At 42.7% G+C, this 21,629-nt stretch overlaps 2 protein-coding genes across 2 annotated transcripts; one reads left to right on the top strand and one right to left on the bottom strand.

Annotated features, from left to right (window-relative positions):
* Window positions 1-3,958: 3,958 nt before the first annotated feature.
* Window positions 3,959-9,844, bottom strand: LOC116124902 (SUPPRESSOR OF GAMMA RESPONSE 1-like). The gene is made up of 6 exons (XM_031410661.1): window positions 9,653-9,844; window positions 8,465-8,606; window positions 5,677-5,863; window positions 5,088-5,593; window positions 4,429-4,833; window positions 3,959-4,318 (listed from the first exon to the last, which is right to left on the bottom strand). The coding sequence occupies exons 1-6, from the start codon at window positions 9,658-9,660 to the stop codon at window positions 4,256-4,258; spliced, it is 1,311 nt and encodes a 436-aa protein (XP_031266521.1). The 5' UTR covers window positions 9,661-9,844; the 3' UTR covers window positions 3,959-4,255.
* Window positions 9,845-12,727: 2,883 nt separating this feature from the next.
* On the top strand, window positions 12,728-14,017 carry LOC116124896. Its single transcript, XM_031410654.1, has 2 exons — window positions 12,728-13,717; window positions 13,877-14,017. The coding sequence occupies exons 1-2, from the start codon at window positions 12,728-12,730 to the stop codon at window positions 14,015-14,017; spliced, it is 1,131 nt and encodes a 376-aa protein (XP_031266514.1).
* The last annotated feature ends 7,612 nt before the right edge of the window (window positions 14,018-21,629 follow it).

Below are 21,629 nucleotides of genomic sequence, written 5' to 3'. Positions count from 1 at the left end.
GAAGGCTATTTGTAATATAATGATAAAACAGAAGAGGTGACCGAGCAGGGACAGTGACTTGTTTTTCGTAGGCGATGGAGTCCGAATAGAATGTTTTTTGGTGTACCAAAAATGTTGAGAGACGCACATTATGTGGTTGACACGCGCATTTAAGAACATCGTAAATGATTAATAAAAGAAAATAATAGGAGTACTAAATTATAAGGGTGTTGGAAATTTTACGTAAGTTTATTTAATGGTGCATATGCTAGTTTTAAGTAGTAGTTATAGAATAATGTTGAAATAATTAAAATGGAAGAGGGGGGTCAGAATAGCGTGAGAAGATGAGGAAATAAAATGTAGAGATAAGATAATATATTGTTGTCGGCCACGTAGGATTAGGAATAGCCAACAAGTGATAGGTCAAATAGCAGGCTTTACCAAGCCCACGTGCGCCCTCTTAATCCGCAACCCCACCACCAGCACATATGTCACTGTCTTTTTCAACCCTCTCATCTTTTTTTTTTAACTATTTTTTGCCCCTCCTTGTATTCTTGAAAAATTGCATAGGGTGGACAACATTTTCTCACCCAAGGTTTCGTGAATCTCCATTTCTCACCAATTGTTTCATAAATTCCACATTCTCACCCTTAAATTAACTCTTTTCGTTTTTTTTTTTAACAATTAAATGCTACACTGCATTAACTCTAAAATGAAAATAAAAATTTCAAAATAACCCTTCACATCTCAAAATTCTCTCACGAACACCCTTTCTCTAAAACTACTCCTCCTCTTCAACCACTTCTCTCTCCCTCCCTCAGCCACAGCCTTCCATTTCTTTCCCTAACTAGCAGCCACGCTCCTCTCTCCCTCCCTAACCCACAGTCTCCAACCCTCGCACAGCCGCCGGCCACCGCGGCGTAATCAACTCCCCCAAGGTGTTGCTGTTTGGCAGCCCGTTACGGCCAAGAGGTGGCCAACTTGTGGCTGCCCGATCTGGCCGACCGCAAAGCCAGATTGGGTCGTCACGATTTGTCCATTGTTGCTCCAAATCGTGCCACCCCGATCTAGAGCAATGGTGGCCAGATTGTGGCCCGATCTAGCCACTGCTTTAAATAAATTCGATAGAGTTTGTTGGGATTGCTGGTGATGTGTTGTTTAGATTGTTGGTGATGAAGTTTGTTGAGATTCAAAGAAATTTAGAGGGTTGGGTGGGTTTGGATTGAAGAGGGTGTTGGTGAATGAATTAGAGATGTATAGGGTTTTCCTAAAATTTAATTAATTTGACTGGATGGTAATAGTGGTTGGGTGGCGGCAGTGGTTAGGTGGTGGTGGCAGTGGTAGTGATTCGGTGGTTGGAGATGGCCGGATGGGGTGATGTGAAGGTTGAAGAAGAGGACATTATTAAAATAAATTTGAAAGAAAGGTGGTCACTTTTCTAATTCTACTAATTTAGGGGTTAAAAATTAATTCATTAATTTATTTGTCCAGAGCAATACGATAATAGCACTCTCTACATCTGTGCCAGACTCAACAGTCCCTCCTGACAGTGCAAATTTAAGGACGGAATCCGGAATTTATGAAACTATGGGTGAGAACTGAGAACTGGGAGGTTCACGAAGCCTTGGGGGGGAAAAAGTCCTTTACTTAATCACATATTTGTCTCTAAGATTTGGCCTAAATACCCCTCAATTCAGAAAAGTTTTTTTAGTAACAATCTCATTCCTAAATGGATGGTTCATTCAATTAATGATGTGGGATTTAATACAAAATTTTATAAATGATTTATGTTTTATGAAACATGTGTAATAAAGATTTTGGTTTAAAACTAAAAATAAAGAGAGAAAATAAAAAGTTTATGCAACCAGAGAAAAAGGCAGATAATATGCATAACACATTCTTTATCTTCTTCCTTTCGATGCGTAAGTATTTTATGAAAAGAAAAATCCAAGAAATGTTTGCCATTGAAAAGTTGAAAACAGATATACCCTTCAAATTCTTTGGATTTTGTTAGTAGAGATCAAAGCTTATTTTCATTTTTCTTTCTAAAATGTTTTCGTATTTGTTAATTTTGTGTAATTTGTGTTTTGTTTTAATATTGAAAAAAAAAAAAGTTGGTTACATGAGATTGAAAAGAAAAGAAGGGTTCTATATACTTTTTACAGTCAACTAACAGGGAGGACATTGTTAGTGAGAACTTCTTTTGGATGAATGTTAAAACTTTCTCACATAATCCATCCACCACCACCTTAGCATTACTACCTTCTTATTCTTCTAAACTACAGATAGCAAATTGTTCCGGACCGTGAATTTCTTCGATGATCCATTTGAACGAGATGGTTCTCACTAGAGAAAAGTTTTTGAGTTTTAATTATTTTCAATAGTTGGTAAGAAAATTAAAGAGGGTTATTATATATACAAAATCTAATGTCGGGTAGTTGCAAAGCTGGTTTGATGCTGATTTTGAAGACTATAGCAGTTATATACAAATAAATTTTGATGTTTTGGAGACAATACTAAGTGGTTGGCAGTTATGGTTAGGTAGTAAAACATGTTCTTAAGTGGGCTAGTAACAATATTAAAGCTTTGGATTATATATGCAGGCATATTGTGAAAGATTTGGGCTACCCACATATTAGATTAAGATTCCGTATTCTTGTTAGCCGACCACATTTTTGTTTTAAATTTAGATTTATTAAACTAATATGTTCTGAAAAATTCTTTATTTATACACTTTTTTGTTCGAATTATATAAAAATACAAATATCCAATATTATCAAAATTGTACATATGTGCAGAATGAATGAAACTGGCCAGACCTGGAGAAACAAGCTTCATGCCAAAATTCCGCCATCCAATTGGCTGATTGTCTCATCTTCAATTCACTCTGAACATGGAACCAACGCTGACCATAGCACTAAATCCTTTTACAAAGAATAGTGGCCCAGTTTTCTTGGTTTTTCCATGGAAGATTTGTGTTGTACATCGAATGAAGGAGTACCCTACTCTTTATACCCTTCAACGTGCCAGCCAAGTTAACTACAAGGATGTCTTAACCCATCTTCCCCACAACCAATCATATTGTCCTTGAACAAGCCAGCATGCCCTGGGACCTCTTTATGCCTAGAAGACCCATTTGTGTATTCTATCATTTTCAAGCCAACTTGTATGATCTGTAAGTCCTTTACAGGTTCATGAATGTTTCAATTTTTCTAAGCTCTGCTGATCTTGATTCGTTCCATTTATGTTTCTTCAAATTCAACACAACACGAGTTCTGCCAATGACTAGAAGCCCCACATCGAAATTTAGTTCTGCCATTAAATTCTATTCTAATACTCTCTAAGAGAAACTAGAATTATCTGAAATGGTAACTAGTTGATTTAATTTATACAAACGGGTGTGTCATAATATTAACCGAATTTCAAACTATTTTGAAAAAGTTCAATACTTCTAAAAAAAATTGCGATTCTAGCCTTACACTGACATGCAGTCCAGCATCCTAGATTCTCTAGACAAGAGCGTTAAACTTGTTTAGATGACAGAACATTAATCCGGGTCTGAATCAGTTAGATGTATTTGCTAGATGAACAAATGATACAAAATATCAATCCTCAAGACAGTTAAGCGCCAGCCAGAAAATTTCAGCAACAAAAGGCCTTGGAACAAACTTAAGACTTAATCAAGCCCATGAACACACTTATCTGGAATAAGCATGAAACTCCTTGGAACAAACTTAAGACTTAATCAAGCCCATGAACACACTTATCTGGAATAAGCATGAAACTATACGTACAATATTTTTATATAACATTTTTTATATAACATAATGTGACAAAAAATAATTAGTTAATTTTAAATTAAAAATAAACTTTCATCCAATCATTTTTTGTCACACAACGCTGTATGAGAAATATTATATAAAAATGTTATATGTATAATATTACTCCTAGAATAAAGTTATTGCAGATGAGATAAAAGTTCCAGAAAACATGCAAGATTGCAGGATGTAGAAACTAGTTATCAGAATTCAGATGTACATTGTTTGGCTATCATAACTTAGATGGCCTTGGATATGGGAAATTACAGCATAAGTTATGTAGACAGCTACATCCCAGCAAAAAAATAGTAGGAAATTACAGCATAAGTAACTTTGCTGTATACTGTAGGTGTCCGGCAAAAATAAAGTTCAAGGTCACCTGAGGACATTTTTAACAAGCAAAATTCTCACTTAAGTGTAACCACAAAATATTCACTGATTTTTCTTCTGCTATGCATTCATTTGTATTCATTCGCCTTACTTCCACCGAATGAAAGGAAGCTATCCTGTGAACAGAAATCCTACAAACAACATGCGAAGGTCAGGATACATCACAATCAAACAATAACCGAAAGAAAATAATGATTTCAATAAATACAACATAGGGTAAACAGCAGAGAAGAAAACATACAAGCTGGCTCAACCGAAATTCTGGAGGAGTATCAAGTTCTATGTTTGCTGGATCAATGACCAGATTTTGACATTCCTCCAAATCCTTCTTCAAATTTTCTGGTCCTAAACGAGCATAATCAGAAAGACAGGGCTTTCCATTGGATCTTCCATCATTCTCATTTTCATCCCTAGTTGAAGATTGACTTTGGAGAAGCTCATCACATACAGATAGCCCTTCCGCAAATTGTTGCGAATCCAACAGATACTGTAGTTCACTCTCTGATAATTTATGTTCTCCCTCAGAATGATTATCATTATTATCTACAATCTGATTAGCATTACATTCTGCTTTGGGCTGAGAATTGTAACTAGGCTGTTCACATTCAGGTTCAACCTCTTCCTCGACATGCCTCATGTCAGGGAGCTTAGATAAATTAAAACAAAACAAGCATTGTCAGAATTTATTTTCAAAAGATGTGTGAAATGAATAAGTAGAAATTCCCTGCACCTTCATTTTATCTTTCTAATTTGATCAATTTAAATTGTTTGATTAACAGGCAAAGCACAAGCACATCAATATTATTGCTTTCAGTTTTGAACCCTTCAACCCGAATTAAATAAAGACAAAATAACAGAAAGCAGGTTTCTGCACCACTATTTGGACGAAAGAATCCTTACTTGAGTTAATGGATCTGTGGAAGTACCAGTATTAGTAGACTCTTGTCCCATGTCCAAATCAAAATACTGTCTTTCAGAACGTGGTGGGTCAGGAGTCACTGACTTTGGAGTGACAGGATCTACTTTTGCGATAATGGCATCAGTGCTTTCAGGAAATTCTTGTTCAGTTTTATCACTCTGTTTCGCCTGTTGTTGCTGATAAAGTATTTTAGATACAACATATTCTCCATCATTCTCATCTTCCCCTGTTCCTAGGTGATATTGGTGCATCACCCAATTTGTTTTCTCAGCTTTCCCTCCTCTTACCATGCTCATATAAAGAACCATAATCTTCTTACACCCTCTCTGAACTCCATCCAATGTCACTGGTTTAGTTCTGCCAGTCTTGTGCCAGCGGACATCACCAAAATCATCGCCGTTTATCTTTCGGCGTTTTCGAGTTCCAGTACTGTAAGCCTTGATTGCTCTATGAAAGAAATGGGACACACTTCCATCTTGCTTAACACCTAAAAGTTTTATATTTTTGGAACTAAAATTAACAAATAAACAGGATCAAAAGGAAAAACCAGCTCAAACTCTCATTACCAACCTGGCAAATTCTGAGGATGTGTGTAGCAGATTCCATCATCTTGCTCAAGAGTCGGAATGAACTCATCAATAAATGGATGGGTTTTGAAGCCCTCAACACCAACTTTTGCAAGTAAATGCCATATAATTTCCTGATCAGATGGATCAAATTTCACCCCTCTTGGCAATCCTGGCCACTCTTGAGTAACCTGAAAAATATTGGTTATAGATGCCATTAAGAGAATGAACCATAAGGTGGTAGTACTCTTTAAAGTTCAGGCTGGGTAGAGTTGACATCAAACTTCATCTGCACTAGAAGTGGTGAAATGCAAGTCTCAACCTAAAAAGGAAAACCCAAACTTCTAAGGCTTCGTTTGGTTCACATATTGGGAAAACTTTTCTAGTTTTCCCAAAAAAGTTAACTTTGGTTAACCTATTTTCAAAATATAATTCTAAATTATTTAATCTCCTTTAAACCCCCTAAATTTGTTAATTTAACTAAACAACCCCCAATTTTTTTTTTTTTTAAATTGACAAAAACACCCCAGCAACCCAAATTTACCAGATTCCGGCCACCACTGCCAAAAGTTAGCCGGAATCTGGTGTAATGGCGCACTACCAGCTGAATCTGGCCGGCAGTGCGCCGATCTAGCCTTTTCCGAAAAAGGTCAGATTTATGGCCAAAGATCTAGCCGTGATCTTTGGCCGTAGACAGTCGTCAACGACAGCCAAGATATGGTCGTTGTAGACCATCAACGACGGCCGTATCTTTGGCCGTCAAATGCGGCCAGATCTGGCCGTCAATGGCCAGATCTAGCTGCAGATCTGGCCTTTTCCGGCCAGATCCACGGTGGATTTGGCCGGAAAAGGCCATAGCGGCGCACAACTGGCAAGATCGAGCCGGTCATACGCCGATACAGTAACTCCAGCCACCCTCCAATGGTGGTGGCCATCTGTCCGTATTTATGAGTAGATTGGGAATGTTTTTGTTAATTTTGAATATTTTATTATAGGGGTGTTTAGTAGATAAATAAACATAAAGGGGTATTTATGTTAATTTTCAAAATTCTACATCGTAATACCCACCCAATTTAACTTTTTTTAAAAGATTATTCTAAAAACTACCCAATAATGAACCAAACGGAGCCTAAATCAACACATACACGAACAAAAAAGAATTCAGGTCAAGATTCTTCATGGAGCATAGAAATTTCCTTTCCAAGAAAAATGAAAAAAGATAATCCATTGATCAATACTATACCTCTGATCTTAGCATACTTTATTCTAAATCACAAGTGTAATGAAAAAATATCACCCAGTCCACAAACAGATAAAAGCACTATATCATGAATATTAGAGAATACTCTGCAAGGCTATCATAAGACATCAGAAGATGGAACAAGAAGCATAAGAAAAATAGCATGTAGTAACAAAGATGGGGAAATTAGAAGCATTTAACAATTCTAATTTATACAGAAAATTACATATAAGGGAATGCAGTGAAAATAGAAATTCAATCTAGTTATATTTGATTTTTTGTTAGTTCATGGTGAAGAAAAGAAAACTTGATAAGTAGAATACCACTATATTGCAAATCGTACAGGGAAAGAGAACCACAAATATATGGAATGAACACAAAACTTAAATTTTTGTTGTCCCCACAACTGAAGACCAGTACCAGGGAAGCAGTTTCCTAACCAATATAGGATCTACAGGACACCAAGTATCATTGACAGCACCGCCAGAGCTAAATGGGTAAGCAAAAAAAAACATACATATAAACACAAAAGATGAATAAATAAAAGTGTAATTGTGGTACATCTTTAAAACTGGATTTCTTTCCAGCAGATATTCTTAATTCTATCAGTTATAAACATATTTCCAAATTACTCAATACTTTCATAAGCTGTTGAGCACCATTTTTTCTTCTTTTCTAATTTAATGGCTAGGGCAAAAGTCAAGGAATAGCCCTCCCCCACCCTTAAACCACAAGGCAGGTTTTGAACCAGACTGAAACTACCTCCCTTCATTTGAAAAGCCTAAGTCATTTGACCTCAAGGCCATTGAAATGACACAGCTTGACTCCTGTTTCTTCAAGTGCTTAAAACCTATTTCATCATAGAGTTACGAAAAAACACTCATGAACAACCACTCAGTGGGATTATGGAAATTATGGACACCACTTGTCAGAACACTCATATTTCAATAGAGTTTAGTGAATATTATTTCACTTTTCATTACACACTAGATCAATAAATCATAGACGAACTTGAAGCAGGATATTGGTATGTCACTAAAGGACAAACATAAGAGTACTGTGTCCTTTCTAAAGGTATAATGCAATAATATTGTTTACTAGTTAACTGCACACAACAATATTTCAATTCACTTGAGAAAGATTTTCACTCTAGTACACAAATAATACTGATAGAGATAGAGGACATTTTTTAACACCTTCCTTTTAAAATCACAATATCTAGCCTGCATAACTTTGACCTATGAAAATATCCTAACACTTTAAACATGGAATAGAAAAATCAAAAACTAAAATGATTTGTTGTTGATAGCAATAACACATTTACAAGCTTGAGAAGTAATGCCAAGTCTCTAGATAAACTAATGTTTATAAGTAAAATCAGTTCATAAGACATGAGTACATCAGCTGTGTAAAACAATCAATCAAAATCCCGAAAACTATGCATCATAGGCATTGTACATTACATCAAAATCACTAATAAATTCAAGGAATCATGATTCCGTTTGAGAATAAAACTGATTAAATAGGAGGCAGAAGAAAGTAAGAAACTTACATCAGTGTTATCAATAACAAAATGGCAATTCGGACAAGCTTTACTTGGATTGCTTTTCCATTTAACTCTTTCGGGATCGGATGTCCCAGATGCACTCTTGATTTTTGTTGCAAATCTGTTACCGTCCACCAACCATGATGGTCTGCACAAAGTACAAATTTTTGCACTCAAAACCATATTACATAACACAGGGCATATTTGCATTTTTCTTTTCGAAAACCACACCTCAATTAGTGTATGAGTCACCTCAACTCATGATTAGAAGTTGCAAGAATTTGTAAAATCTTGTCAAAGAAAGAATTTTGTAAACTCCTTTCAACTCTTCGCCCCATGAGCTGAGGTATAAACTTTAAAGCAAGTGTGGACATCCAAACTTATGAACTTTAATGCACAGCATAATCAAACATTAAAGTTACCCACAGTTTTTCTTAATAAAACCCATAAATACCAAATCAAATAAGTCAAGCAGGGAAAGAAAATGATAGCTCCACTCTCAATTAAAAGTGAAATATTCAAAAGCTTTTTTCATTGATAGTTCAGCTCTCAACCCAAAGTACCATGGTCCACAGCTTGACGAATATCCTTCAACCTTGAAAACAAGCAAGTGACAACTAGTTTGTACATATCTATCTGTAGTTATCTCATTATCCACTAACATTCTAAAGAAAATGGTGTGAACTCATAACCGGAACATGATTACATAGCCATTATAACCATGAACAGTGTCACATGATTCAGTGAAAAAACATATTTTTGAAAGTTTGTATCTTATTAGGGTTCTCGAAAATTTAAAAAATAATAAAAAATAAACCTAACTTTCAGTTTAAAGCGAGCAGAGAATCAAAAAGTCTAAAACTTTCTGAAAACAAATTCACAAGCATGTACGATAATGTAATCACTTCCAACTGCATTACAAGTTTTCACTTCCGATTATCAAAACCTATTCACAGAAATCAATGAAATCACCCACTTGATATTCGCTTTAAAAACATCTTAAATAACCCAAATATCAATTTCCATAAATAAACCCATATTAGGTAAAATAAAGCCATGCAAAAACAAGTGATTTATGAGCTTAAGACAAGACAAAGCTCAACCTAACCGTCTTCTATTCTCTATCCTTTTTATCATATCAAACACAGATTAAAGACAGAAATGCTACTTATTGTCTGTGATCAGAATGCTTACCCGGCCATCAAGATTTCTCTGCTTGGCTTATTCGAGTCTGTTTACTGTCAATTCGATGATGAAACAAAAAGGGCATATTTAGAGATAGCAAGTAGGAAAGTTTCTTTTTATATTATTTTATGAAATTAATTTAATATTTTTTTTGTTTTAAAATTTGAAACCGTATTGTCACTGCAGTTCTTTTTAATGGAGAAATGACTTGGAAAGGGCTCATTTTCTGTACTAATATCGACTTGAAAAATAATGACGCTAGTTCTGGCGGGCGGTGAAAGGATTCAGTGTGGTTGACGCAGTTATCCCTCACTTTTACAGGAAGCGGACCATATAATCTTCTCTGATCAACGGCTGCTGATTGTGCTTTTGGTTGGTGACTTGATGTTGACTTGTTAACTCCACTGATATATTGGTTTATACGAGAATATAGCCAGAAATAGAGCGCACGTCGTGTTTCAAAATAGCAAGCTCCCACCACTAGTTTCATAAATTTTAAATTCTCATATTTAAATTTGTTATGCCCGGAAAATCAAGAGCCGACATGGAAAATCACGTAATGGAGTGTGACCTGCTCCCGTCAGAACGGTAAGTGCGCGCCAAACCTGCCAGACGCTGTGGAGATCCCACGTGTCCATTCCCTGCTCCAAATCGCGTGAAATCAGTATGGAAGGTGGGCAATGTGACATAAAGCCGAATTTTGTCCTGACATTCACACTAACCCACGGATTTAATGATGATTACTTGCACTCATCTCACTATAAAAAGGAGAAGACCCTTTCATTGAGGGGATTCGGCCATTTTACACTCTGAATTAGTTGTCTCTCTCTTGTACCTTTGCATTTACTTTTCGCTAATCATTTCTAAGTTAGTCCGCTGTTGCGACCTGACCCACAATATCAATACAACTAGCAATGGACGTAGGACTTGCTACCTTAGCATCCGAACCACTTTAAAAAGCTCTCACTACTACATTTACTACACTTTATCCATATTCATGTGTGTCTCTTGGCCAACCAACGTTGCGCACGTGTCGATTAGTTTGTGTCAAAATCACGCATCAACAGTTTGGCGCTAGAAGGAGGGCCGATTTAGTGTTCATTCTTCATCAGGAGAATCTCTAACCTACTGGTCCTACAGCAACAAATGGCCCGCCAATCTGAACCTGAGCAAGCCAACCAGCACGCTGAGGGAGTTCCCCTAACCCAGGGGGATACCTCTTCCAAGACACTTCCAGTTCCACAAAATGCTGCGGTGGATATCCCAGCAACTTCGCAACTTGACCCCGCCATCAGAAGCTACATGGAGAGGTTCGACAATACTATCCAGACAGTCAACCAAAGGTTAGACCGTCTAGTCCAAGGCGTGCCATCTAGAACAGCTGGGGCGGTGCAACCGCAAAAAACGCCTACAGGTCGCACGAAAGCGCGGCAAAGGGAAATAGCCCATACCGCGAGCACTGCAGCGTATAGACGTAAGGGTAAGCAAGTGGCAAAAATCAAGCCTACGGGCTCCAAAGGGCCAGCAAACACAAACCGTGCCCCAAGCAGGGTGCCGACAAAGCTGAGACTCGGCGAAAAGTAAATCCCGAGCTGTCCCACGCCACGTCGCAGGTGAACCCAAGCAAAAGTGCTGGGGGGCGATTCTTATCACCGCCAGTAGAACGATCCTGATCGCTATCATGCGGGTGGTCTCCACACCTCTCGGGGCGGTTCGTACCACCATGAGGGTCGTGAAAATACTCCACACCATCCATCGCCTTCACACGCATCTAGCCAGCATGTGTCGAGAGCGGCCGGAAGTGCCGGCCAAGGGGAAGAGGAGTCCGACCTCCGGACTTTCCTGAACCGTAATCGCGAGGGCCGGACTCGCATGAGTGAAAGCAATCCCCAATTGGCTTCGTTACCACAAATTGAGGAGCTGTAGTGAGCTCTGGATAGACTGAGAGAGCAGCAAAACGAGCAAGGCCAGGTCACCTCTGCATCCCCCTTCTCTCCCGAAGTGTTAGCTGCTCCACTCCCACCGGGGTTCAGGATGCCCGACATGCGGCTGTTTAATGGGAACCATGACCCACAAGATCATTTGTATGAGTTAAACGACCTGATGGAGCTTCACCAGGTTTCGGATCTTGCAAAATGTCGTTGTTTGGCCATGACTTTAACTTCTCATGCCAAACGGTGGTTAAGGTCACTCCCAGCGGGATCGATCAGTTCGTGGCCTCAGATGAGCAAGACGTTCCTACGGCATTTCCAAGCAAATCGAAAGTTTTCGATGCCTTTGAGCTATCTCAGTAACATAAGGCAAGAAAGGGATGAATCCTTACAATCCTACATTGACCGTTTCCATAGAGAACTCAACAAGGTGGCTCATGCTCCCAAAGAGTCCATCCGAACACTCATAATAGTTGGAGTTCGCCCGCAAACCGACCTGTGGAAAGAATTACAGGCTAAGGACAATGTTTCCCCCACCAGATTCTATAACCTTGCGGAGAAATATCTCCAGATAGAAAACTCGCCAGTGGCACTCCGCCGTCGCGACTCTGGCGCTGCTGGCAGTATGTCTAGTAGGGGGGAAAGCCGAAGGGCTGATCATGGAGGGGCAGCCGACGATCAGCGAAAATGGAAGAAACCTCGCTACGAGCCCAGAAAGTCCTATGCACCCGTTCCTCGTCGCGATCGCGACAGGCACCAATATACTCCACTGAACGCCTCTGTATCTGCCATTCTTGATAAATTCGAAGAAGCCAGTCTGCTCGGATAGCCCGAGCCCATAAAAACCCCTGCGACAGCCAAAAATAATAAAAAGTATTGTCACTATCATCGGGACAATGGGCACCATACTGACGAGTGCCGAGCTCTGAAACAAGCAATCGAAGAGCTTATCAAGAAGGGGCATTTCAAGGAGTACATCGATGACTCTGCTCCCTCGAAAGAGAAAGATCGGGGGGAGCCGAGTAAGAAGTGCCGCGATTAGAAGGGGGTGCTTAGTCTCAATTTGATTGTCGGGGGACCGTACTTCGCTGGAAATTCGCGAGGTGCCCAAGAAAGGTACGCTCGCGAAGCACATCATGACCCCGTTAGAGTGATGAGTGCAGAACATCGACCACAAAAGGTTCACAGGGAGGTGGAAATCTCCTTCTTCGAACAGGATGCGGCTAGGTTGCATCATCCCCACGAAGACGCCCTTGTAATCACTCCCCTGATAGGACGCTATAACACCCAAAGAATGTTAGTGGATAACGGAAATGCTGTGAACATCTTGTTCGCATCCACTTTTGAAAGGATGAATCTGGACGAGACCGACCTGAAGCCTGCCTCGTTCCCGCTATACGGATTCACGAGAGACCATCTACTCCCCAAGGGAACAATCTCACTCCCAGTCACACTGGGCGATTTTGACGAAGTGACCAAGGTAATGGAGTTCTTAGTGGTAGACTGTCCGTCAGCTTTCAATGGGATCCTTGGGCGACCTCTGCTAAGACAGTTCAAGGCGGTCACTTCAATTTACCATCTAAAGATTAAGTTCCCCACCCCGACAGGGATCGGGGAAGTCAGCAGGTCTCAGCGTGCCTCGCGCGACTGCTATGTAAAAGCGGTCCAAATGGCGTACAAAGGAAATGGCATCGCGCGCGGTAATCACGGCCAAGCCATGGCGATCAGCAGGATCGATCCACGACCTGATCCGACCGAGGACAACCTAGACCCTCGCATTCAAGACTGCCCTTCTAGTGGGCCAGTTGAGGACCTGACTGAAGTGCTGGTCGACCAGAAAGAGCCGAGCAGGGTGTTAAGAGTCGGTAAAAACCTCGATCCCCAGCTCGCTACCGAACTAATAGGCTTCCTCAGGGAAAGCATCGATGTGTTCACATGGTCGCATGCAGATATGGTCGGGATCAGCCCGGATGTCATTTGCCACACATTAAATATCGATAGTGAAGCCAAACCAGTTCGCCAGAAGCGAAGGGTGATGGATCCATATCGTTACTCTGCCCTAAAGCTAGAGGTGGACAACCTCCTCAATAACGGATCCATCCGGGAGACACTATACCCGATCTGGGTCGCCAACCCAGTTCTGGTAAAGAAGCCCAATGGCAAGTGGCGAACCTGCGTTGACTTCAACGACCTCAACAAAGCTTGCCCTAAAGATAGCTTCCCCCTACTAAGAATTGACCAGCTCGTGGATGTCACCTTGGGGCTGCTAAGTTTCATGGACGCATACTCGGGGTACAATCAGATTCTGATATATGCGCCGGATGAAGAGCACACATCTTTCATTACAGATCGGGGACTGTATTGCTATAAGGTCATGCCTTTCGACCTCAAAAACACTGGCGTGACCTACCAGCGGCTGGTTAACCGAATGTTCTCTGACTAGATCGGCAAGTCAATGGAGGTCTACGTAGATGACATGCTGGTCAAATCCCATGTCGCTTCAGATCACGTAGCGCATCTCGCAGAGATCTTTGATATCCTCCGACTGTACAAAATGAAAATGAACCCGCTCAAGTGTTCGTTCTGGGTATCCTCGGGTAAGTTCCTAAGTTACATGGTTAACCAGCAGGGAATAGAAATCAACCCCGAAAAAATTCAAGCTCTCCTCGATATGGAAAGCCCGACTAGCAAAAAACAGGTCATGAGTCTTAACGAGCGAATAGCGGCACTCAGTCATTTCATATCGAGGTTAACAGATCGCTGCTTGCCGTTTTTCAATGTTCTGAAGGCCAATAAGAAATTCGAATGGACTCCCAAATGCGAACAGGCGTTCCAAAGTATAAAAGAACACCTCGGGAAGCCACCTCTCCTCTCCAAGCCTCTTCCACAAGAGATCTTGCCCTTGTACCTGTCCGTTTCTCAGTTCGCGGTCAGTGCAGCCCTAGTTCGAGAAGTGGAAAAAGTTCAATGGCCTGTTTACTACGCGAGCAAGAGCCTGTCGGATGCTGAGATGCGGTATCCGGAAATGGAACGATTGGCCTATACCCTGCTGATCGCTTCCAAAAAGCCGCGACCTTACTTTCACGCCCATACGATCCACGTAATAACTAATTATCCCCTCATGCAGGTCCTCCAGAAGCTAGAATCCAGAAGCCTCGAGTAAACTGCTCAAATGGGCTATGGAATTAAGCCAGTTCGACCTGAAGTACAAGCCCAGGTCGACCATTAAAGGGCAAGCTGTTGCTGACTTTATTTCAGAATTCTCTTATCTCCCGAACGAGTCAGAGCAATAGCCCAGTGAAGCCATCCAAGAGAACATTCAGAACCTATCGACCTGGAGCCTTTATGTCGACGGGTCATCGACCAGGAAAAGGGGAGGAGCAGGCCTCCTTCTCTTGAGTCCCGAAGGGGCTCACATTCACAGCATCCTGTGGTTCGAATTCAAGGCGACCAACAATGAAGCTGAGTACGAAGCTCTACTCGCTGGATTACGGTTGGCTAGAGAAATGGGTGCAACCGCGATCAGCGTCCACAGCGACTCTATACTGGTCATCAACCAAATCCTAGGAGAATACCAAGCCAAGAAAGAAAACATGATCCGTTATCTGAAAGAAGCTAAGGTCGCGCTTAAGCCGTTCAAGCACTTCGTGATCACTCAAATCCCTAGAGATAGCAATTCTGTGGCGGATGCCATGGCAAAGATAGCCTCATCGTTGGACTCAGAGGCACCTGATAGCATTCCCGTTCGGTTCATCGAGGCTCCAAGCATCAGCCCGATCGAACAGGCCCTGAATGTAACGCAATCAGATTCCTGGATGACGTCCATTTACAGATATCTCAAGGATGGGATCTCAGACAAGGTCGAGGCGCGGGTCCTGCGAACAAGATTTGCCCGTTACTCTCTCGTTGGAGACCAGCTGTACAGGCGAGCATTCAGTGCCCCTCTCCTCCGATGTGTGACTAGTGAAGAGGCAGATTACATCATAAGGGAAATTCATGAAGGGATCTGCGGTAATCACACTGCCGCACGATCTCTCACGAACAAGGTTGTTCGTCAAGGGTATTATTGGCCCTGGATCCAAGAAGATACCCGTAATTTTGTCAAGAGGTGTGACAAGTGTCAGCGGTTCGCGAACATTCTGCGAGCCCCCTCTCATGAGCTGACAACGATGACTAGCCCCTGGCCATTTTCCATGTGGGGGATTGACCTTATCGGTCCCATGCCAGTCGGAAAAGGGGGAGTTAAGTATGCCGTGGTCACGGTAGACTATTTCACAAAATGGGTGGAAGCTGAACCGCTGGCCGCGATCACGACCAGAAAGTTGAAAGACTTCGTTTTCAAGAATATAGTGTGCCGCTACGGAATTTCTCACACCCTCATATCGGATAATGGAAAGCAATTCGACAACGAGGAGTTCAAGCAGTTCTGCAACGAGCTGGGCATCCATAAAAAATTTGCCTCAGTCGCAAGACCGCAAGCAAATGGCCAAGTTGAAGCTGTCAATAAGACCATCAAGCACACTCTAAAGGCCAAGCTTGGGGTGGCCAAGGGAAATTGGGCCGACGATCTCCCTGAAGTCCTATGGGCGTACAGGACAACTCCGAGAACTTCCACCTTAGAAACGCCCTTTTCGCTAGCCTATGGCTGCGAAGCAATGATTCCTATGGAGGTAGGAACTGGTTCTCTTCCGAGGGACTTATACGATGAGGCTGAAAACGAAACACTTATGAGAGCGAGTCTGGATCTTGTTGAAGAACACCGTAGAAAGGCTTCTCTAAGGATAGCAGCCTACCAGTAGCGTGCAAAGAGGTTCTTCGATTCAAAGGTCAAGCGAAGAGACTTCCAGGTCGGTGACCTTGTACTAAAAGAAATTCTCCTCGGAACCAGGGAGCCAAGTGCAGGGGTACTAGGACCGAACTGGGAAGGTCTGTACCGGGTCGACAAGGTGATCAGACCTGGGACTTACCATCTCAAAAGGCTGAACGGTTCCAAAGTACCCCGAGCTTGGAATGCTGAGCACCTCCGGCCATACTACCAGTAATCCCGAACTCAACTCTCATTGTAAATTAGTTTTTGATTTTGTTAAGGTTTCCTTTTTCCTTGTAAAATATTATTCTGTTCGCTTGTAACAGTTCGCATGTAATATTTCCTATGTAAATAAACTGAATTGTAAATTGCACTCATGTATGATTAAGTGAATAGCAATTGAAAGAAAAATGTATCATTTATGTACAATAAAAATTGACCTTATTGACTCCTATTGGGTCGGCCTTATCACACTAGGCCTGGTCGGTGGGGGGCTTCTTCGAAGCAGAACCCGAACCCCCTGCCTGGTCGGGTCCTCGGGCTGCTGCTGCTTTATCATCTTCCATCGCCAAGGTCTGCAAGGCTTCCTATCAGTCCCCCGGGAGGTCGGACATATCCAGATTTGGATTCTTTGGTCGCAGGGCATAGATGGACCCGATCACCCAGTCGATGACCTTATCCTCGACCTCCTCCGACCAGCTCCACATTTCTTCAGTCAGGGAAGCAACCTTCCCCCGACTCTCTTGGAGCTCGGCCTCAAGAGTTAGCCTTCTCCTTTCGGAGGCCTCCATTTCTTGTTCTGCTCGCTGAGCCCGCATTAAGGTCGTCTGGAGCTCCTGGTCCTTCTCTCTGACCTCCTTGGAGAGTATAGCAGTTGTCCTCTAGAGCTCTTTTACTTCCTCCGCGTGTCGCTCAAGCTCAGTCTTTTGGAAGTCCACTGTACGCATAGCAGCCGTCTTTTGGTTCAAGTATCTGTTCGCTGCCTCTGCGGACAGCGTTCTTTCCGCTTCGACGCCCTCCAGGCTCTGTTTGAGCTTCGCGGTCTCCTCTTTCAGATCGTTTTCCCCCTTCGCGGCTCCCAGCCGAGCCTTCTCCAGGGACATTCTCATGGCGAGCAAAGCCTGCGAACAAGAAATGAGTTAGAATAAAAATGGCGAGCAAACCCTTCAAGAACAATCCATTCACCTTGCTTAGATGCTACACCGACGTGGTCATCAGGTCAACATCGCCTGTATCGGCGAACTCATCTTATGACTCCGATAGTCCACACTTGAGTAGGCAGTAGACTATCGGCTGCAGGTATTCGTGTAGGTTCCCCAGCGCATCCAGCACCGGAGTGCCCTTAGCCCTGTCGGCAGCAACCGTCTTGTCCACGGATTCCTTGCCTGACCTCCTGCCAACTCCCGCCACGACCTCATGGGTTGGTCACCCTCAGATTCGGTCTCTGACTCGTCGACCTGAATATGCTTCCTCTTCTTCGACTGTTGAGCCATTATCTTCCGCCTCGGGCGGGCAGGCGATGGCTGAGCGACCTATTCTAACCTGGTCGTTTCTTCCTCAGGACGGGGCTATGAAGGCTCGACATTTCGCACCGGTTCTACCGTTATGGGGCGAGCAGCTTCGGCCGCCCTGGCCCTCCTCGATCGAGAGAAGTTAAATGGCGCTCGCTGGGGCTGCTCAGACTCTTTCTGAGGTATGGTCGCTGCGTGCAAGTACGTTAGTATCTAAACAAAAAATTATTCTACGACCAGAAAGGAATCAGTCTGCCCAACTTACACTCTAGGGACTCTAAAGACGTGTTACTGCTGAAAAAACCGTACTTCCACAAGTTTGCGGTCGTCACGAGCTTCCTCGCGTCCCGACTTTCTTCGGGGAGAACCCCAAAAGACACAATCCTGTCCAGGTCAGTGAGCAGGTCCAGGCTGGTTGACTTGTTAACTGCAAAGGAATGCAGGTCGTTAGGAAAAAAGAAATGCACAGTTAATGAATCTAGCGAAGAAGAATCTACTTGGATCCTGAAAGAGGCAGTAGCCGTCATAACAGAAGAAGAAAAACTTCGTCTCGTAGGCCCCCGTGTTGCTGGGATAGCTATGTATCCCTCCAGCAATGGTAGGTCGCTGGGACAAGTTATAGGAGTCATTGTCCTTACTCCTTTTGAGGAAATACGCGCAGCCGAGCTCCACCGCTGTTAGCTCGCCCAAGCCGCTCTCGCGGCACGCGATGTACATCGCAACGGCGATGATATACGCGTTTGGCATTAACTGCATTGGTGCGATCCCGAAGTGATCCAGGACCGACCTAATAAAGGGATGAAGAGGAATCATCCCCCCACCCTTGAAGATCTCTTCGGAGATAGCAGCTAAGCCATCAGAGGGATGCCTCGACGATCGAGTGTCGTCGAGGAACACCTTTGCGCGGACGTCAAACTGTCTCTTTACCCTTTCGAGCTCCTCTCGGGTGAGAACCGAGAAGACTCAAGGGATGCGTCCACGAGAACATCCCGCGAAGACAAGCCGGCTCCTTCCTCGGATCTGGATGCTGAGGGTTCCATTCCGCAGTCTGCAACACTGACAGACAGAAGATCATTTTAGCCATCGTACGTTGCCCCATATGGCGGCATGGAACAAATTCCCTAAACCCTAACGGCGACTCGAGCCGCCATTCATGGCCCGAACCCGACTCCGGCATCACGTCTCTAATGAAACATCAGAAAACCCAACGCCATTGCATCACCAAAAAAAAAAACGGAAGAGCAAAAAAAAAGAAGAGAGGCCTTACCTTTTGAGGCACACGATTGTGGACGGTTCTTGCTTTGGGTATCGGAGAGATGCCAATCGGAAAAGAAAAGCTTTCGGTCTGCAAAGAATTTTCGCTCGAGGCAAAAGAGATTCTGGTGGCATCATGTGAAAAATTTGGGCTTTTATATGGTCTATGAACCAATGTTTTCCACCCCTCGGAATCGAAACGAAGCCTTTCTCTCTCTCCGCATTAAGTGCGCCCCACGCCGCATTTCATGCTGTGATAAGAGTTATCGTTTCGAGCGTGTCATGCAATTAATGCTCTGTCAAAGCAATAATGCGTCAGCGCACAACGCATTTAATGCGCCTGGCAGACGCTTAACACGCACAAAGCACCTATCAACGCAGAAACTACTTCATTAAATCTCCATCCCTAAGGTACGACAAGGAACACCTGATGAAGTCAGGTCGCTTGGGCGATGGCTGTCAGGTCGCTTAGGCGAAGGCCATCAGGTCGCTTGAGCGCTGGCTGTCAGGTCGGTTGGACGAGATTCGTGCGAGGTCATGTTAGCAAAAGGTCCTATCCTGAGTTTCTTTCATTCAGGTCGGAATTGTCAGAACCCCCAGAAAACCTCCAATCGCGGCATGGCTTAGTTTCCAAGGTTCGATCCTCAAACCTTAAAAACTAGGGGACTTCTGTTATGCCTGGGAAACCAAGGGCTGACGTGGGAAATCACGTGATGGAGTGTGACCTGCTCCCGTCAGAATGGTAAGCGCGCGCCAGACCTGCCAGACGCTGTAGAGATCCCACGTGTCCATTCCCTGCTCCAAATCGCGTGAAATCAGTATGGAAGGTGGGCAATGTGACATAAAGCCAGATTTTGTCCTGACATTCACACCAACCCATGGATTTAATGATGATTACTTGCACTCATCTCACTATAAAAAGGAGAAGACCCATTGAGGGGATTCGGCCATTTTACACTCTGAATTAGTTCTCTCTCTCTTGTACCTTTGCATTTACTTTTCGCTAATCATTTGTAAGTCAGTCCGTTGTTGCGACCTGATCCACAATATCAATACAACTAGCAGTGGACGTAGGACTTGCTACCTTAGCATCCGAACCACTTTAAAAAGCTCTCACTACTGCATTTACTACACTTTATCCATATTCACGTGTGTCTCTTGGCCAACCAATGTTACGCACGTGTCAATTAGTTGGTGTGAAAATCACGCATCAAAAAAATTAATAAAAACGAAAAATTGTTTAATGTAATGATCAAAAAGTAAGGTGGTGGCATTAAATCTAAAATGAAAATAAAAATTAAAAAAAAAAACCTTCACATCTCAAATTTTTCTTATAGCTATAGCCTCCTATTTCTCCCAACTCACTAGCACTGTCAACGTCGACACCGACCATTGTCCATGGATCCTTGCTAAATTTCTCACCCAAATCAACAAGATTCATCATCTTGGCCCCAAATTAAACACTTTCCTAGCCTAATTGCCTATTTTTGGTTGGAATCCCACCATCCTCACATTCCCACCCGTGCGATTGTTGCTTTTAGGCCAACCGGCCTGATTCTGACATCGTTGGCCTCCCCCAACACCACCACCACCACCACCACCACCAGCATCCTCCTCCCTACACCAAAACCCCTATGATTTCACCTGATTACTCCCACCAATTGTCGGTCGCCGCTGGGTTTAGGGTTTTACCTTTTCAAGCCGGATTTTGGCCTATTCGGACTGCCAAAATCGCACTTGTCACCACCCCTAGCATCATTGGCCCCCTTTCATCAAAACCCTCATCTCATCTAATGGTGGTTGCTTACCCCTGCACCTTACCACCTCCACCGAAAAATGCCACCTCAATCAATAACTGGAGTTAAGTATGTTTGGAGTTGTATTTTGAATTTGGGTTTGCTTTGAAATTGAAGTTCGATGAATCTAGTGACTATTTTTGGAGTTTGTTTTCGTGGATTGGATTTTTGTGCGTGTGTGTGGTGAACTTTTGTGGTTGATTTTTTATGTTGATGTTGACAGCAGTTTGTTGGCTGATGACGGTGATGGATTTTGTTGATTTTTGTTTTTTTCGTTTATTTTAATTTTTTTATAAATAAATTAGGGTAGATTTTTTTTTTTTTTTAAAGTTTGGATGGTGATAGTAGTTGGGTGGCAGTGGTGGTGGCGACACTGGCTAGGTGGTGGTGGTAGTGGCAATGGTTGGGTGGTTAAGATGGGAATGATGTGAAGGTTGAGGAAGAGGGTGTTATTGAAATAAATTTGAAAGTAAAATGGTTATTTCTAATTCTACTAATTTGAGGGTTAAAATGTAATTTAATGATTTATTATGATAATAGCACTCTCTACATCTGTGTCATAATCTAAAAATCGCTAACGGTGTTACTTTAAGGTTGGGAATATGAATTTTATGAAACCAAGAATGGGAACTTGTTATCGGTAAAAGTGGTGGAAAAATGACTCGACCGACCCGACCCGACCCGTGG

This window comes from Pistacia vera, unplaced genomic scaffold, assembly GCF_008641045.1.
Source record: "Pistacia vera cultivar Batoury unplaced genomic scaffold, PisVer_v2 Contig1579, whole genome shotgun sequence".
NCBI classification, from domain to species: Eukaryota; Viridiplantae; Streptophyta; class Magnoliopsida; order Sapindales; family Anacardiaceae; genus Pistacia; species Pistacia vera.
The sequence above is the reverse complement of the archived record's forward strand: the minus strand, read 5'-3'. Positions and strand labels throughout refer to the sequence as shown.

Bases quoted from the DNA above. Each gene is read 5' to 3' on its own strand.
- LOC116124902 (XM_031410661.1), bottom strand. The intron at 5,864-8,464 runs GTAAGTTTCTTA...AATATTTTTCAG, and splicing joins TTGTTATTGATAACACTGAT to GTTACTCAAGAGTGGCCAGG. The intron at 4,834-5,087 runs GTAAGGATTCTT...AATTTATCTAAG, and splicing joins CCACAGATCCATTAACTCAA to CTCCCTGACATGAGGCATGT.
- LOC116124896 (XM_031410654.1), top strand. From the start codon at position 12,728: ATGAGTGCAGAACATCGACCACAAAAGGTTCACAGGGAGGTGGAAATC. The intron at 13,718-13,876 runs GTAAAGAAGCCC...GGGTACAATCAG, and splicing joins GGGTCGCCAACCCAGTTCTG to ATTCTGATATATGCGCCGGA.